The 18,732-nt window shown below is 40.3% G+C and overlaps 1 protein-coding gene across 7 annotated transcripts in view; it reads left to right on the forward strand.

Annotated features, from left to right (window-relative positions):
* The window catches only part of RBMS1 (RNA binding motif single stranded interacting protein 1), a 220,165-nt gene extending 208,061 nt beyond the window's left edge, over positions 1 to 12,104 (forward strand). For 4 of the 7 annotated variants that reach the window (XM_019636861.1, XM_019636854.1, XM_019636855.1 and 1 more), the window contains exons 10-15: positions 1,039 to 1,086; positions 1,967 to 2,017; positions 5,399 to 5,509; positions 6,691 to 6,771; positions 8,751 to 8,835; positions 9,436 to 9,697. In XM_019636861.1, the coding sequence (XP_019492406.1) occupies positions 1,039 to 1,086; positions 1,967 to 2,017; positions 5,399 to 5,509; positions 6,691 to 6,771; positions 8,751 to 8,828 (369 nt within the window). In that variant the 3' untranslated portion in view covers positions 8,829 to 8,835; positions 9,436 to 9,697. Of the gene's footprint in view, positions 1 to 1,038; positions 1,087 to 1,966; positions 2,018 to 5,398; positions 5,510 to 6,690; positions 6,772 to 8,750; positions 8,836 to 9,435 lie in introns of all 7 variants that reach the window. The other 3 variants (XM_019636856.1, XM_019636860.1, XM_019636859.1) reach the window with 3 other exon arrangements.
* The last annotated feature ends 6,628 nt before the right edge of the window (positions 12,105 to 18,732 follow it).

The following is an 18,732-nucleotide window of genomic DNA, read 5'->3' on the forward strand; positions in this document are numbered from 1 at the left end:
TGAGATCTGCTCTGGTGCATTTCCCCTAATTAACCTATATCTGATATTGAAAGGTAGTCTTCTTTCCTGTCTCTCTGACTTGGAACCCTCTGCCATTGATGTATATCACTAAAAACAGGACAGTAAGCTTTATTCTCAGGCAAATGAAAGATTATGCATATTGATTTGAATGTATGCTGCTAGAGATATATTACAGCTATGCATGCATCTCCCCACCACCTCTTTTCTATAAAACCAATGAACTTTTTGGCCATACAATAAAAAAAAAATCAGGAGACCAGTGTTGGTAATAGATTTGCCACACCTAACTAGAAACCATTTCATTTCAAAGGCCTGATTTCTTCTTTATTTCCCTAAGATCCATGTAGATCTTCATTTCATTTGCCTGATACTCAACGTCGTAACCTCAAAGACTGATTCTTAACCCCATAACTTCAGGGACCCAGTAGGGTCAGCATATGAGCTTTATGTGATCTGTGATTTCCTTAAAATGTTGCTTGTGGGAACATTTTGGGGAAAATTGGCCTGTTTAATTAATTGAGGGGGAAAGGTCTGGTTTTTTCCGTCAGGTTTTCAAAGGGCTCCATGACCCAGACAAGGGTAAAGAACCAATGGTAAAGAGTTTATAGAAAGTGGATTATTATTCCCATTTTATAGTTAGGGAAAAATGAGGAATAGAAATTGACAGCAGCCAATTTGCTGCTTAAGAAAGAAAATTGGGTTAGATGTTATGGCTCCCTGACCTCTTAAAACTATATTAGATTATTAAGACCACTGAAGCATACAAAAAAAAGTGGGAGCATCTGGCCTAAATTGGGGTCTCTAGGGAGCTTGCTCGCCTCCCCATGATTTATTCAGCGAAGGCCTGGCACTCGTGTTGGAGTGGGCCTTTCTCCACTAAACCGCCATATGCTTATACAATTGAATTTGAGAAATGGGCATCTGCAGGACACCACCAGTACCCCGATGGGGAAAGGCTACAGTCCAGATAACTGAAATGTTAACAAGGCAGAAGCACTTAACTTTGGTCTGCCTTAGGTGGCAAAGGAAACCAGAGAAAACAAGTATCGGGGCTCTGCTATCAAGGTAAATCACAATACGTTCTTCCCCCATGACTCTTCCCCATACCCTCTCTATAGCACCTCTGAAGTTTAACAGTAGGGCATAAGACACAGGAGGGTTTTGTTGTGAAGAAATAGAGACTGAAACTTATTTTTAACAATTGCATAGTCTCAGGACAGTTCGGGGCATCACGAAATGGACTGATACGTTTTGCTCTTGCGTGGCAGACGGCACCTGCTTTCTCACCTGCCACCTGACTCTCACATCTTATTTCCCAATCCAGAGGGTCTACTGTGTGAATGCCCTATTGACTGTACATGTCAAGATCTAGTTACTGAAGCTTAATTTGCTAAATCTGAATTTCAGATTTTTATTTTCCACACTGACTCGAAACAGATAGGATTTCTGAGACCTAATGCCCTGGGGTATCAAAGAGGGATTAACTTGGGGTATTCTTTTTGAATAAGCACATACTTTAAGGGTTAGTTCCTAAAAAGATGTGCTGGAATTAATTCTCATTCATCTGTATTCCTAAAGTACCTAGTTCATACTTTGATGATAACACTTTTCACTATTTATTGGAGTTGTTTGTCTGCTTATCTCCCTTACTTAGACCATACATTTCTTGAGGGTGGGGCCCATGTCTAATTCGCCTTTTTCTCTTCGGTGCCTAATACTCAGTAAATACTTCTTGAGTGGGCAAATGGAACTTGGTTTTAAATAATCATTTCATCCTATTCAGAATGACCAGTTTGCCAAGAACTCTCACTGCCTTAATCTTTTTAATCATCAATAGTGTTTCCTTATTTTCCTTCTGTAGATTTTAACATGATTAAGAGTTCTAGAGAAATAGGTAGTATTCCAATGGAAACCAATGTTTCTTTCAAAATCCTTCCTTTTCTAGGTGCAAAGTCCTTCTTGGATGCAGCCTCAACCATATATTCTGCAGCACCCCGTAAGTGTTTCATCTTAATGGCTTTGTGGTTTGCAAGTCAGCCATGCATCTGTTAACACCATTACCTGGGTTAAAACCATCTGCCAAAGATGGTATAAGATTGGGGAATTTTAAGCATGGGATATGAGAATGTACAAGCTCATTAGAAAATTTCCAATCACCTTTGTCTTAAGATAAATCAGCAGTTGACATGAAGTTAAATTTGCAATCTGTGAGAACTTAAAATTTCTCATATTGGAGCCAGGACACCCTTTTCTTCCTCATACCTATCCTGTAGGAGATCATTAAATTGAGTTTTTTTACTTTTTAAGTTTTTTATATTGTAAGGTTTTTAAATTGTTAAATTTTTAATAGTACTTGGGATGAAACATTTCACTTTTTATATTCTGTTTACTGCAAATATAAAGTGTTAAAAATTGAGCTAGAGATTTTTATCAGTGTTACTTAGCCTCTCCATAGAAACTATAAATACAAAAGTAGTAACACCTTCTTTAATAAATAATGTGATTTCTTTAGTGACATGAGCATTTGTTGTGCTTATGCATGTTACATTTTTTTAATTGAGCGAGTTTCACTTCACCTTATTAGATAGAATGTTTAATGTGTTTTTCAAAGATAAATAAAATCTAGTTTGTTGAATTAAAACATGAGTTTAAAATGGTGAAAAAATAAAGCTGGAGAACAAAATCACAAAAAGGCTAAGAATGCCCAACATAATCAGCGACCTACATGCTTGCCATGAGGAGGCTACACATTTGGCCCTATGTTTTCTGGTATCTAGTGGAAAATGGGAATGCTGATGAGCGCTAGAGTTCACAGTACAGGAAAACCTTGGATTGTGAGTGACTTGGTTTGCGAGCGTTCCGCAAGACAAGCAAACATTTCTAATACATTTTAACTTGTTAAACGAGCAATGTCTTACAATACGAATAGTTTGTTTCCAGAATGAATTATGCTCACAAACCAAGGTATTACTACTATACTTATAAGATAATAACAGATCATTTGCTTAGGAAAAGCACACTATTCTTGGCCTTAAGATGAAACAGGGATTTCTTTCAAGTGAACCTCCAAACCTCCAAAAGAAGACACTATAAGTGTAAGACCACGTGTGTGAAACTTCAATTGGGTGACAAGTTCTGAACAGGAAGTTGCTGAGATGACTTTGAAGAAGTAGATAAAACATGCTTAGTTGTTAATACAGGAGAAGAGCTCTTGGATGATGTGTGTATATGTGTTGTGTGTCTGTATTATAAACATACACACATACATATGTTTCTATATGCACACATACATCTGCAAACTCACACATACCTTCTCATGTATGCATATTTACACCCACACATACACAAATGCTCATGGCAATTCATGTCCCTGGTCCTTTGTGCGATCTTGTTTTGAAATGCTGGAAATGAAATCACTTTTCATTTGGGGGGCTCCCTGGTTTGGTAGTTTCTACCAATGAATGGAGGAAAGGAGCAGGAAATTCCTTCAGCATATTCTGGGCTTCTGAGTCATTTCCGTGTTGCCACATACTTTTTGATGATGCACGTTAAACATTTACAAAGAAAAAACTTCCTTGCGAAATGTATTAACAAACTATTCCTGACACACATGTATGTTTTTTTGGGGTGGCAAGTTTTAGAGACAAAGGCTGCACATAGCATCTCAGTTTACATCGTGAGGAGACAGTAGTAGTGTGTGTAGGGCCTGCCTGAGGATTCATTCCCTTCCCCCACCCAGGTTTAGATTGCCGCAGCCAAAATGAAAGTGCCTGCACATCAATCTCTGCCATCAGTTGTGTATCTAATTATCGATAAATACTAGTGTATTTAAGGGGTAAGTTGGGGACAGTGATATCAAAAGCATAACATTAATATTTGTAGGGTATATTAGAATCATTGTATTCTCAGGTATTTGGGTGATTGCAGAAGTGGGAGGAATGGTATAATCCATAAGAATGTTATATAGGATAAATTAGAGAAAATGCAAAAATCCAGACATAGAATTAATTAAATTTTGGTTTATGCAATCAATGTACTATTATGTAATCATTAAAAATGATGATGCTGATGGCTATGCAGTGAGTTAGGTAAATTATTTATAATAGAATGTTAAGTTAAAAGCAATAATCCAGGGCCAGCCGAGTGGCGTGTTGGTTAAGAGTTGGCTTAGGATGCCAGATCTGAGCAGCAGGGCCCCGGTTCGGATCCCACATTAGGGCCAGTGATGCTGCGCCCTCTGCAGCTAAGATGGTGAACAACAGCTCGACCTGGAACTGGGCTGCTGTGAGTTGCTAGCAATGGCGTAGGTTGCAGTGGAGCTGCCGTGAGCTACTGTGAGTGACCAGCAGCCCCCGTGAGCTGCTAAGAGTCGCCATGAGCGGCCGTCCAATGGCCGGCGAGCGACTGCCTCACCCGGGAAGAGCGCAATGATAATACCAACATGGGCTAGTGAAGCAATGTCCTCCACAACTAGACTGAGGAACAAGAGGACAGCAACTTGTCTGTTCCCCTTCCCCAATTCCCTAACGCTATTCCCTCCCCCAATTCTCCAACAAAATCTTTAAAAACACAGAACAAAAACAAAATCCAGAATATGAAATTGTTTGTGTACCTTTGTTGCAACTCTAAAAACATTTCAAGGCTAGAACCTGGGCAGCAGTATCCTGTTAGCAGTGCTAACAGGGATATATTAGGGAGAGGTTGGGTGATGGGTGATTTTTTTTTTCACCCCTCTCCTCCCTTTTTTTTTATTAAACTATATTTCGTTTTAATGGCCAGAATTTTTTTCAAATGAAATCACATAATCGGATTATTAATTATATCTGAATCTGCTCCCCTCCGCTGGTACCAAATTGCAGTTCAAAGCGCTGGGAAACAGAGTGAATGAAAAATGTGATCTTCATCCTAACAGCTTGATCTTGAATCAAATGACTGTCTACATAGAACATTTTTGAACAAAACACTGTATTTATAATATCCAATATAGTATATTATTTTGTGACTGCATGAAACATCAATTATCATTTATTTTAAAAAATAATTAAGCCCTTTTATAACCCTAGCCAGCCAAAAAGAGTTGCATTTTCTGTTACAGCTCCTCCTGCTGGACTTGCTTGCTTTACAGTTCAGTGAAGGTAAAAAGAGAGAGATGTTTAATACAGGGAATTCTGTGAAGTGAGTACTCTTTAAAAAGTTGCAGGTAGCGCACTCTAGAATATTTTTAGGAAATTATTATACCATTTGTTAGTCAGAGGGAAGGTTATTTTTGCTTCTCGTTCCTGAATAAACTAAGGCATTTCATTTGCAAAAGGTGATTACAGAATCTAACTCACTCCCTTGGTGTGTCTTAACATTGCTCTTGTCTCTGGCTTCCCAGGGTGCCGTGTTAACTCCCTCAATGGAACACACCATGTCACTACAGCCCGCATCTATGATCAACCCTCTGGCCCAGCAGATGAGTCATCTGTCACTAGGCAGCACCGGAACAGTAGGTGGCAAATTAATATCATCTGTCTCGGCAAACAGAGGAGGGTAAATTAATGCAGTCTGCGTCTTCCCTATCAATCATAGGCTCTATGATGTCAACAATTATGTCTGACCCCCTAACACCCCTCCACCCCCGCCAAGTTGCTGTCCTCATAGTAATACTCAGATATTTCTTGATTAATTAACGAACTGAAAGTTGATCCTCTAGGTATCTTGTCTTCACCAGACTAGAAAGCTCTCCTGCCTTTGGGAGAGAATATAGCACCGTATATGACTACATCCGGCCCCAATAACCAGTGTCATTCATTCACACTGGCAGACCTGATCTCATGAATCAAAAGATGAAGGTGATACATAGTGTTAAAGGCAGGGGATTTTTTTTTCCCCTCACTTATTTCTTTTATGGAATTTGGGGGCACTGAATGGCAATCTTTGTACTGCATTATTTCCCCAGAGTCCAGGGGACTCAGTTGAGTATTGACATTGAGCTGATGCCAGATTAACTTCCAGGGTTCATATTCGTAGTGTTTAGATGGTAAGATGGCCAAAGCCTTTCAGTTCAGACTATATCTATTGTGGCTTAAAATAACAAAGGGTAGTGTGTTTTTCCTGTTCCCATTCAAAACCAGCATCAGCTTCACGCAAAGGCTAAACCAGGACCACACACATCCAATGAGACTGACTAGAAAGCTGTCCTGCCTTTAGAAAAGGGTGACAGTATCGGGAGAGCAAGGGTCCATTTTCTATTCTGCAGTGACCTGTTAAAGATGTAATACGTCATTTCCCCCGTGGGTCTCCACTTAGGGAAATAACTTTGGATACTAGCTCAGGGGGCTGCTGGAAAATACTGAGGTCCTTTGAGGACAGATCTTCTAAAATAACACATTAGTGATGTTGAATTATTGAGTATGAGAAACCGTAATGATTTTCACGCAGGTGCGTCTTCGCTAGGAACGCCAAAGAAAGGTGGGCATTGTATTTTGGCAAATTCAAAACGTAGAAAACATGTACTTCTCCTTCCATATGATATATTATGTGTACTAATAAACTTTGAGGTAGCCCATTTAAATTTTTTTTTCTTTGAGACTTCCAGATCCTTGTCATCCCATCTCAAAATTGCCCAAGTGTTCAGAATTTTGCATGACTCGTCATGACCCGTCCTGACCATATTCTTCTTTTCAGTATATGCCTGCAACATCAGCTATGCAAGGAGCCTATTTGCCACAGTATACACACGTGCAGACAACGGCAGTTCCTGTTGAGGTTGGTACAGACCCTCCATTGGCCATTCTGGCAATGAGGTGTTTCAGAAATGGGTAACTTAGATGGCACTCAAAGCAAAATCAATCTAAGCTCATTTAGAAGGAGTGTATACCTGGAGTTAATTTTCATCTATGAAATCTAATTCTCGGCATACAAATTAGTGTAGTGACACCCAGGCCACAGCCCCACAATTCCCAGAAATATTTTCTAAGCTTGGAGCACATTGCATTACTTTGTCAAGTTTCTATCTTGTCTCTCTAAAATGATACAAGCAAATTAAGATAACGCTGGAGTTTGCAGATTATATCAACAATAATAATAGAGCCGGCCAAGTGGCGCTTTGGTTAAGAACTGGCTTGGGACGCCAGAGGGCCCCGGTTCGGATCCCACATATGAGGGCCAGTGACACTGCCCTCCACAGCTAAGATGCTGAACAACAGCTCAACCTGGAGCTGGGTTGCCGTGAGTCGCTGGCGACGGCATAGGCTGCAGCCTCTGCTACAGTGGGTTGCCATGGGCTACCGTGTGTAGCCGGCAGCCAGCGTGAGTCCAGAAGTCGGTGACTGATCTGCCTCACCCAGGAAGAGGGCAATGATGGTGCCAACTTGGGCCGTGAAGCAATGTCCTCCACAACTAGACTGAAGAACAAAAAGACAGCAACTTGTCTGTTCCCCTTCCCCCAATTCCCCAGCGCTGTTCCCATCCCCCCCCAAAAAAAACAAAAACAAAAAAACAATAATAACTAAAAGAAATCAGTTATAATTAAGAACTTGAAAAAAGTGATGTTTCAAAACTTTTAACAGGGATGAGGAACAAACCATACCTGTTTTTATAGAGTCCATTAATATAGCTAAATAACTTTTAGTTCTTGTTATGGAAGGTGCCGCTATGAGAATGATATGGAGGAAGTCTGATGATTGAATTAAGATTGGACAGAAAGCATAGCTCTTTCTTGCAAAGTACCCTTAGAATTCCAAGGAAAATTCATCAACCCAATCAATCCCACCCACTAGACATATCCCTTAGGTTCCAATTCCAGAAACAGATCTAGGACTGTGCTAGATTTTGGGGGGGTGGGCGGTGTGTGTGGGGGTGGTCTTGTTTTGTTTGCTTCTGACTGATTTAAATTTGTGCAGTTATTGACAGCCATAGTTAATCAGAACCCATTATCTCTTATTTGCAATTAGAAAACCACACACACACACACACACACACACACTGCCAAAAAAATGTACCCACACTTTAAAAAAGAAAAACTGTATTAAAATTGTAATAATATATACTGATAACAGAAGATGAATACTAGTCACGTTTGAGTTCTGCAATTAAAAGAGGTGCTCAAAGTGGTTACCATCAGCATCCAGACACTTCTGATTACGGCGAACTACTGCTTGAGCAACGTTGACCAAAGTGTCCAATTGTATACATTTTTTTGGCATTCCTGGCATATATCATATATATAAAATAAAAATTCTCTTTGTAACTACTTCAGCAAAAAAACCCTGATCTGTGGCAAAACCCAGCTTGAACTGATGCAACTTATTGCATCAGTTACCCCACTTAGTGCACATATTCATATCTTTCCGTGTAGACCTGTTAATGTGTTTGGTTAAGAGGTACAGCCCTAGACCCCACTGGGTATATTCTTTGAGATCCAGCATATGTAGACCGTATTTTTAGATCCTAAAATCTGAAGACTGAATTCCAAGTCACATCTGGCCCCAAAGGATAAGAGATTTGTTTGATAAATCATAGCTTGGTTTGAAGAGACAACTCATACAAGTTGGAGTGGGATGTTCTTTGAGCCTGTCAGATATTTTAACTCTTTAAGGGAATAACAGACGTTGAAAGCTCTACATGAACTTAAGAAAATCACTTTTAAAGAGTGCTTGTTTTGAAGATGTTGGGCTTAGTCAGACCTGGGCAGCAGAGTTTGGATTTCCTTGCTCACATGTCTGATCTCTTCTGCTTTGTTGTAGGAGGCGAGTGGCCAGCAGCAGGTGGCTGTAGAGACGTCTAATGACCATTCTCCATATACCTTTCAACCCAATAAGTAACTGTGAGGTAGGACGAACGGCCTCCATAACTGTAGGGCTCAGGTCAAGGAAAGTTTACGTTTGTTTTTGTTTTTTTAATCAAAATGGCACTTAGAATAACTCAAAATTTAATCACACTGCTTTAATCATGGCCCAGGAATCCAATATTATCAAAATGTGAAAACAGTGATTTTTGTGGATTTGCTCATTAAGTGTCTAAAAAGGACAGTGCCTTACATTGAAGTCAAATGTATATTTACTCTCTGTCTCCTTACGTCCCCACCAAAAATCTGTAACATATTAGAGAACACCAGGTACCAAATTTGTCCTGCATTACAAGCTTCCTGAATTATGTATGTTGCTTTAATGCCAACAAACTGAAGGGAATACAGCATGACTTTGAATAATCTAGCATTACAAGATTAGCAGTATCTTGATTATGAATTTAATGTCAGTATCCTTAGATGGAGAGGTTGCATTCCCAGCTTGGACCACAAATCTCAAAATTTTTGTGATTAGCACAGCCTTTTATAAACCCCATATCTTTAAAATAAGAAAGAGATTACAAAGCTTTGTGGTGTATTATACAAATATACAAAAGCATTTGTGCTTTATTTTTCTCTTCCAGATGTACAGAAGGGTGTTCTTACATGAAGAAGGGTGTGAAGGCTGAACAATCATGGATTTTTCTGATCAATTGTGCTTTAGGAAATTATTGACAGTTTTGCACAGGTTCTTGAAAACGTTATTTATAATGAAATCAACTAAAACTATTTTTGCTATAAGTTCTATAAGGTGCATAAAACCCTTAAATTCATCTAGTAGCTGTTCCCCTGAACAGGTTTATTTTAGTAAAAAAAAAAGAAAAAAAAAAGAAAAAACAACAAAAACAAAACAAAAGATTTTTATCAAATGTTACAATGCAAAAAAAAAAAAGGAAAAAAAAGAAAAAAAAAGAAATGAAAACAGGAAAAAAAAAAGAAAACTTCAATTTTCTGGGTATGCACAAAGACCATGAAGACTTATCCAAGTGCATGACCGGATTTTTGTGGTTTGTTCATTTTGTGTTTAATTTGTGTGTTTTTTTTTCCAGCTGTATGAAATGGGCTTTCTGACGTTTAAATAGTCCGACTTCACCCATGGTGTTCTGTGCTTGCAGTGCGAGTGTTGCTGTAATTCAGTGTTGCCGTCAGTGTCTCTCTTCTCGCTTTCCGTTTTTTCTTTCAACGTAGTGTGAAGTGTCTTATCCTTTTCTATGAATTCCAATTTGCCTTAACTCTTTTGATGCTGTAGCTGTTTCAGTAAAAGTTAGTTCAAACTAATGATGTAGAATGCTTTGACCAAATGAGCTGGTCTATTATGCCTTGTAAAACAGCAGCATAGGGCTTTTAAAAGGTAGTCAATAAAAGTTGCTGAAATTTTGGCTTTTTTAAATATGTAATAGGTGTTTTTAATGATTTTTCACATAATGTGTAAGGTAGTGAAATGCAAGAAGGGAAAAATGTTTTGTGTGAAACACATTTTCTGACTGGGGAACTTTTAATAGGGTAAATTGTTTGTAAGGCTGTATGCCAACAGTTTCCTCTGATAGTTTGACTGATTTAGGATATCTGCTGTATGATGCAATGTAAAGTCTTTTTTGCCTTTTTTCAGGAAAAAAAAAAACTAACTTGATGTTCTAGATTTAGTGTAGGTAGCGTTGGGACTGGGGGTGGGGGGCGGGGGAGGGGAGTCCCCGAATGTTTTGTCCTTCCTTTATACTAATGATAGTGCTTTAGAATGAGAAGTATGCCTGAGAGATCTGGCAAACCGAAAAATGTTGCTATTGCAACGAAATGGCAAAAGCTAAAAGTAAGGATTTATCTTCAAACAAGCTGAGATATGAATAGAAGCAAAACGATTGGCTACTAGCTCTCTCTCTTGCTCTCTATTACGTAAATTTGAGAAATAAAAATTACTTGGCACTTTTAAAGGTAACTTCACCAAAGACCGAAGAGCCAGTAACCAGTAGCTCCAACTTGTCTCAGCATCACATCTTCTGTGCTCTTTATTTTTGCCGGACCAGTTTGCGGTTAGGAGAATGTGCCTTTTTTGTACCTTTGCATTTAGGTTTTATAATTTTAATTGATGTATGGACACACACAAACAAACAAAAAAGCATGAAGGAAGATTTGGATCCAAGCAGTGCCACACTTTACATCATCACTACAAGTGTTAAGTGTAAAGAAAAACCAATTTTGAAACTATGAAATTCCTGATTCATAAATACACAGTTATTTCTACTTTAGTACATATAAGATGATTCACTGTTATTAACGCTCTTTTATTAAGACAATTGCATACGTTTGAAAAGCAATGGTAAATTAAGTTGTCTTCCAAAACTGTGTACTTTGTCTGGTCAACTGTGTGTGATCAGTTATCTACCTCAGAGTCTATTTTCTTTTGTGCTGGGACAGGTTGCTGGCCCTCCCTGTTTCCACAGACCAAATCCTCCTAGCTCAGGAGCTAGGGCTAAGCAGTTGTTTCTTTCGAGTATTTTTTAGTTCTTAAATTTTATGCTTGTATTTGATTATAGATGTCAGTGACATTTCATAGTTTCAAAAGTCCTTGCTGCTCTGAGAAGTGTAGATTCTAGTGAAAAATTACATAGTCATAAGAGAAATGTGTCTTTGTTTTTGTTTTTGTTTCCTTTGTTAAAGTTGTGGTATTATTGGTTCTATGCTCCCTGGAATATTACTGCTTTGTGAAAGTCCAGACTGAACGCAGCACCCTCTTTGTACCTAGTACATTTATAAACCTGGGTCTCTCACTACTTGATATTTTTGCATTAGTTAAGACAGAAATTTGATAGCTCAGTTAGAGGGGAGGGGAAATCTGCTGCTAGAAATGTCTGAACTAAGTGCCATACTCGTCTGGGTAAGATTTGAGAAACATAACCTCTGTACATAAAAAAAAAATAAAAAAAAAATCAGTTAAACATCACATAGTAGACAGCCATTAAATTATAAAAAAATTAATTTATGAAGAAAGACCTTTTGTACAGATTGAAAAAAAAAGATTTTCATAGAGATATCTATATGATCAAGAGAGTTAATTTTTTATTTTTGTTTTACTAGTGCCACAAACTTGCCAGTGGTAACTTATTTGTCCGGTTCAAGATAACTCTGTAGTTTTCTTTCCTAGGACTTGTTGTTAAACGCCAAAAGACATTTTTGAACTGTACATTTGATCAGATTGTTAGCTTTTTCTGTTTTATTTCTTTTGAGAACCTTTGAATAAAAAACATCTGAAATTTTATTTTTCCTGTCAATTTTTTTAAGTAGATTAAATGTATGTGAAAATTTTATTTCATTTCTGACCTCTTTCTTGAGCTCATTAGATTGGTTTGAAGGAGAGTTGAAAATTATTTCAGATTTGCTATCCACTCAAAATACGTTTTCTTCAAAAGAATTGGAAAAAGCTTTCTACCCCCTTCTTTTTAGTTATTTAAATCTGTGTACAGGGGGAACCACAGACATCATCCATCAGCTCACCACATTTCACCTCACTAACAGTGCACCTTTGGTCTATTCTTAAAAATTAAAGAGCCAGTGCCCTCTTCTATTTCCTTCCTACCTGCCACCCTCTGACTGTGGCACTGCCCAGCAAGGACAGAATTTAAAAAATATTCCATCAAGCAAGCATGCCGGTAAGGATTTCTTATCCGAGCCTTGATGACCGTGGGCTTCCTTAGTGACCTCATTTGGTTTTCCCAGTAGGAGGCGCTGGTGCAGCATTCATGGGGGAGAGAGAACTATTGCCCACTCCCATGTGTTTTATGGGAGGCACTTAGTCCAGGAAATGGACTCCTCTTATCTATGGCGAATTAAATGTTTTTGAGTAGCTGTACAGCATTCTTTTTCTGCTGCCCAGTGGTTCTGTCGTGGTGGTGAAAGGAGTGGGCCAGGAAAACATCCATACCGTCCATTTCTGTATGCCTCCCCTGCAGTGGATGATGTGGAACGTGAATTAGGTACATGGGGTTTAGAACACTTAACTTGCCAGAGCCAAGAAAGCCTGGTGCTCAATGGCTCAGAGAAGGGGACGCGGTCCTGTGATGATGACCAGTGCTTGAGAGAGCAAGCTGTCAGGGCTGAGGGCAAGTGTGGCCGCATTTTCTGTCCCACCCTCACCTGGTCCCAGTGCTCCTTCCTATGACCAACAACCACAGGCAGGATAGAAGCGGTGTTCCGGCTGCTCAGCACCTTCAGTTTTGTTAACCTTATTTTTGTTCTCGTGTTTGAAGGCTTTCTGTCCCTAGACTCCGGGGACATCAGTGGCTCCCTTTACACAGAAACTGATAAGCACTTTTTCAAGATCAGCTTTCTATGCAACAGGGATGAGCAAACCAAAGTGACGATGGTTCTGAAAGAGCTGTCACACACACACAGGAACGGTGGCGCCTTTAGGGATAAACACCTTGCTAAAAGGCCGTGGTTACTCCCGTTATCTCAGGAGCCAGGATTTCCTACCAGCATCTGAGGTGGAATCCCTGGGTTGGAAGGGAGGGGAGAAGCTCTGGCAGTTGCTCCCTGGCACGTATAGTTCCCCCTCTCTATCAGCTAGGATGCGGTAGAGCCCTGGGTGGATGGGCGAGCCCTGTGTTCGCCCCGCCCTTCACGCCCTTCATGGGCAGTGGCGCCAGGTAAATCCAGTGGAGACTGAATTCCACCTCTTGGATTTCACAAATAACGGATTAGAAGTCCACTAAGGGAAAGACAGTGCCTCCCAGCCTGAGGAGGGGCTCTAAAAAGGTTCGGATCTGATTGATGATATCCTCATTTCCCTCAAGTAGCTAAAGGGAAAGACCCAGCTTCCTTTGTAAAGGTCACGGACCTATCACCAGTACCACCTCCCCGAACACACAAAAAGCTTCAGAAGATGGAAAGGAGGGGAGGAGGGAGAGCTCCGAGCTCAGGGTTTAAGAAAAGCCGGGCAGTTTCGCCCCCCTAAATAGCTACGTGATGAGATAACCACTCCTCAGTCATCACAGAGAACACTGGCTCCCCCACCGGCGGCGGCCCGTGCCAAAGGGCAGCGGGGAGTGGGGGCTCCGAGGTGAGCGCCTGCGGCCCCGGCGGAGAGTTCCTGGCACAGGAGAGGCGCGCCCCCCCCCCGTGTGTCCATCCCTCCATGTGGGATACACTCGGCCAGGCAGTGGAATTTTAACCCTGTGAACTGGCTCCAGGGTGTCTCGGGTCTTTGTAGAGCCAGAGAGGGTTTTAGCTTGAGCCACTAGAGGGAGGTTTTTGTTTTCTTCAGCGTCCGCGGTGAGCTCTAAGGCCGTGCTAGGGCCTGGGAGGGGGCGCTGCTGGTGGGTACTCAGAATCTCCAGGCGCGCACTGCTGGGGATCACAGGGCTGTTGAATTGAGAGCTAATTGTAAGAATTAATGCACAGATAATCGCTATTGCCCAATGCTGGCAGCTTTCTCAAGAGCATTGTTGCTCATACTGGGGGTAGAGGCGGGGGGGGGGGGGGGAGTAACTTAAATGTGATTTTTAAGGCTCAAGGAAGTCAAAAGCCTTGCCAGACCTCGTGACTCGTAGGTGCGTGAAAGCACTGGCAGGTCTCTGAGCTGCTCAGGATTGAAAACAGGTGGTTTAGGATTAAACACAAACTTTAAAGCTAATATCCATGTTTTTAATGTGACTGAGATTTGATCTAGTTATCCGTTGCTCATTTACACAAGATACGGATCATAAACGAAACTGTAGGTATCTCCTACCCTCTAGTATCCCTGAAGCCACTTCCTGTGCTTGAATACCTCCACTGATGGGGCACTTCCCACCTCACCTGGCAGCTATCTTTTTGGAACAGCTCTCAAATTTGTTTAAGGAAGGAGTCAAAATTGTGTGTTCCTAGTTTCTACTTAGCAGCCTACTTCTGCCAACTGAGATGCCATGGGATAAGCCCTTCATTCCCATTCTTGAAAAGGCAAAAGCACAGTGACAGAAAACGTATCAGTGATTGCTAGGAGTTAAAGGGGAGGGAGGATAACACCATAAAGGGATAGCACAAGGAAGTTGGGGGAGGGGTGATGAAACTATCTTATATCCTAATTGATTACACAAATCTATGCTAAAATTCATGGAACTGTACACCAAAAAGTCTATTTTAATATATGATCATTTATAAAAAGTACATATTTTTTTAAATGAGATAAGTTGGTCATTCCTCAAATGTAGACAACTGCTGGCTCCACAGATCTCTGGGTTGAACATTCCTTGTGGCTTTAACTGTTCCTCTTCAGCCCTGGCTCCACGCTCTACACCCCCAGACCCTTCAAATGCACCCCACATGACTCAGGATCAAACCCAGAGTCCCAGAACCCCAGGAATAACCTGGGCCCTGACTCCTCAGCTCAGCCCTCCCTTCTATTACAGGTGAAATGGTTTCCTTCTTGACTTCTCGGACACACCACAGTTCTTAAAGCTTGTAGCCAATTCAAGTCCCTGTGTTGTTTTATTTATTTTTATTCTTTTTTTTTTTTGGTCATGGTCAGTTATAATGACACAATGGAATATTATGTAGTCATTTTATTTTATTTTATCTTTTTAAAGATTTTGGGGAATTGGGGAAGGGAACAGCCAAATTGTTGTCCTTCAATCTTAGTTGTGGAGGGCGCAGCTAGCCATCTAGCCACCCGTCAGCAGCTTGCAGCCACTCAGCTCAAGGTGCCATGTACAATCTTAGTTGATGGGGGGGGGGTGCATAGCCCACCATCCCATGTGGGAGTTGAACCAGAAACTTTGTTTTTATTTATTTATTTTATTTTACTTATTAGCTGAGCCATCCTGCCACCTGTTGGCAGCTCAGCCGCAGCTCAGCTCGGGCCAGGCATCAAACTGCTGTTGCTCAGAGCTCGCACTCTTGAGCAAGCTCTTAAACAACTGAGCCACTCGGCCGGCCCCCAGAAACCTTGTTTTTAGAAACACGTGCTCTCACCAGCTGAGCTATCCTGCCACCTGTTGGCAGCTCAGCTTGGACGCATCTCACTGGCCCATGCAGGAATCCAACCGGCAACCCTGCTGCTCAGAGCTCGCGCTCTTAACCAACTGAGCCACTTGGCCGGCTCCCCGTAGTCATTTTTAAATGAAGACATTTTAATGGCGTGAAAAATACTCAGGATGTAAGGTGAATGGAAAGTGTTAGGTACAGAACTCTAGATACAGTATGCTCATAACTATGAGGCAATATGTAAGTATAAAAGATGAGCAGATGCTTCAAAATGCTTAACTGTAGGTGGAAAGGGTTATGGAAACTTTTTTCTCATTTAAACTTTTCCAAAAATTTCCTGGTTTTCTACAATAAAAATGTTGTGTAATCAGGAAAAAAATTAACAAAGAATCCTGTCAGATCATCCTGAAGTCATGCAAGTTGCTACGTTCATTATATTTCCAGTTAAACACGTTTGATTAATTCTTTGCTCTTAAAAGGTAATGCACCAGACATCCGAAGACAAAGATGACACAATGTGGTCCCAGTCCTCAAAGAATGTTCATGTGGGGAGAGACAAGTATATAAGGGACAATATTGTAAGAAGAAGTAACAAAAGTATGATCTAAATTAAAAGCTTTCAGGGTTCTGTGAGGGGGCCAAGACGACATAAACTTTCTCTCCTGAGATTCATCTCATTTCCACATTACCAACCAGCTCCTTTTTTTCTGATCAGAAATTACTCCGAAGCGGCCATTTTTCCTCACTGGTTGCTCTGCCTGCTCAGAGATGAAATTTTCAGACAAATGAAGTCTTGGGTAAGCTCTGGTCTTGCCAAAATGAAACTTGGAGCAGATGTCCAAAGAGTTGATGTTCCTTTGCCGCTACTGCTCTGAAAATATTGGGATGTGTAATGAAGTATCATCTTGTTGTTTTGTTTTAATTAAGCAGGATGTAGGATAGTTTCCAAAAACGTCATCTTTACTTGTTTTACCCTTGGTCAAGTGTTCCCCACATTCCAGATTGTGGATTTACAAACACCTGTATAGTTTTCTGACACCCCCCACTTTATCTTAAATCTCATATTTATTACTTGCTTCATAGACCTCTCAGCAGGAATCCTATCATATCCACTTTGTTACACATTGTGCTTTGACATATGCCTAAGACCATGAAGATTGTTCCTGGCTGACTTGCCTCTTCTTTTCTTGTAAATACTGAGAAAACTTCTTGACGTTCTTGTTATGTGCATGATTTCTTCCTAAAATTTAGTTCCATTTTATAGGGATATTGAGACATAGCCCTGTGTGGCCCACCATAAAAACAAAATTTTTGTGTTTTCTCCACAATAAATGGAAATTTTATATTTACCTTATTTCTTTCTCTTTTTTCCCCCAGTGTGACTGTGCCATTTTATTTATTTAAAAAATTTTTTTTAATTTTGAAACACAAAAGTTGCAAGTACAATACAAAGAACTTTCATCCTGATTTGAGAGCAACTTATTGAGCCCAGTGCTCCATTATCCCCTTCAGACAAGGACATTCTCTTACAATGACCACAATACAACCACCAAAATAAAAGGACTGCTGATACATTACTGCCATCTAATCCTCAGACCCCAGTTAAATTTCATCAATTATTCCAGGAATGTCTTTTGTAGTAAAAAGATCCAGTCAAAATCATGTGTTGCATTTATACTAGTTGTTGTGTCTCCTCAGTTTCCTTTAGTCCAAAATAACTCTTAAGTATTTATTTGATTTTCATGTCTTTGACACAACTGAAGATTACAGGCAGAGTGTGCTCAGATTGGTTTGTTGGAAGTTTCCGTTGGTCTTGCATCTTTGGCAGGAATATCACCAAAGTAAAGCTGTGTTCTTTTTGCTGCATCCCATCAGGAGGTGAATTACTGGGTCTTCGGAAAAGTCATGACACATGTTGCAACAGATGGCACTAGCTCATTTTTGGAAGTACTAGAGTCATTCGCATCTATGTTATTGCTATGTCATTTGACAGCTGACAGTTCTAGCTTCATTCTAAAAAAAAAATTGAGCAATTTGGTTGAGTTTTGGAGATTTTACAACAAGTTGAAGATGGAAGACCAAACTGTGCATTTTTGCCATATTTTACTGTTCTACTTTCATAAAGGGAAGAATGTGAGTCAAGCTTGTGAAAAGATGCATAAAGTTTACGGTGACAATGCTCTACAAAAACGTCAGTGCCAATGATGTTTCACGAAATTCCGTGCTGGTGGTTTTGATCTCAATGACACTCCTCGGTCAGGGGGGCCCACCGAGGTTGATGACGACAAAATAAAGCCATTGATCGAGTCAAACCCACATTACACGGCATGCGAGATTGCAGAAACATTGAACATCCATGATTCAAGCATTCACGACCACCTGAAGAAGCTGGGATACGTAAGCAAGCTCGATATTTGGGTTCTGCATGAACTCAAAGAAGTTCATTTGATGGCGCATGTAAACATCTGCAATATACTCATTAAACATGAGGGAAATTATCCTTTTCTGAAACGACTGATAACTGGTGATAAGAAGTGGATTGTTTACAACAATGTGGTGCACAAACAGTCTTGGTCCTGACGTGATGATTTGGCTCAAATGACATCAAAAGCAGACATTCATCAGAGGAAGGTTATGCTCTTAGTGTGGTGGGATTTTAAAGGTATTTCGAGCTCCTACCAAGGAACCAAACAATTTCAATGTGTACTGTCGGCAATTGGACAGTTTGAATGAATCCATCATCCAGAAACGTCCAGAGCTTGTTAATTATAAAGGAGTTGTGTTCCATCGCAACAACGCAAGACCACACACAAGTTTGATCACTCGTCAAAAATTTTGGAGCTTGGATGGGATGTGTTAGCACATCCACCACACTAGCCTGACTTTGCGCTGTCAGACTTCCATTTGTTTTGCTCTCTTCAAAACCC

Source organism: Hipposideros armiger, unplaced genomic scaffold (assembly GCF_001890085.2).
Source record: "Hipposideros armiger isolate ML-2016 unplaced genomic scaffold, ASM189008v1 scaffold_30, whole genome shotgun sequence".
NCBI classification, from domain to species: Eukaryota; Metazoa; Chordata; class Mammalia; order Chiroptera; family Hipposideridae; genus Hipposideros; species Hipposideros armiger.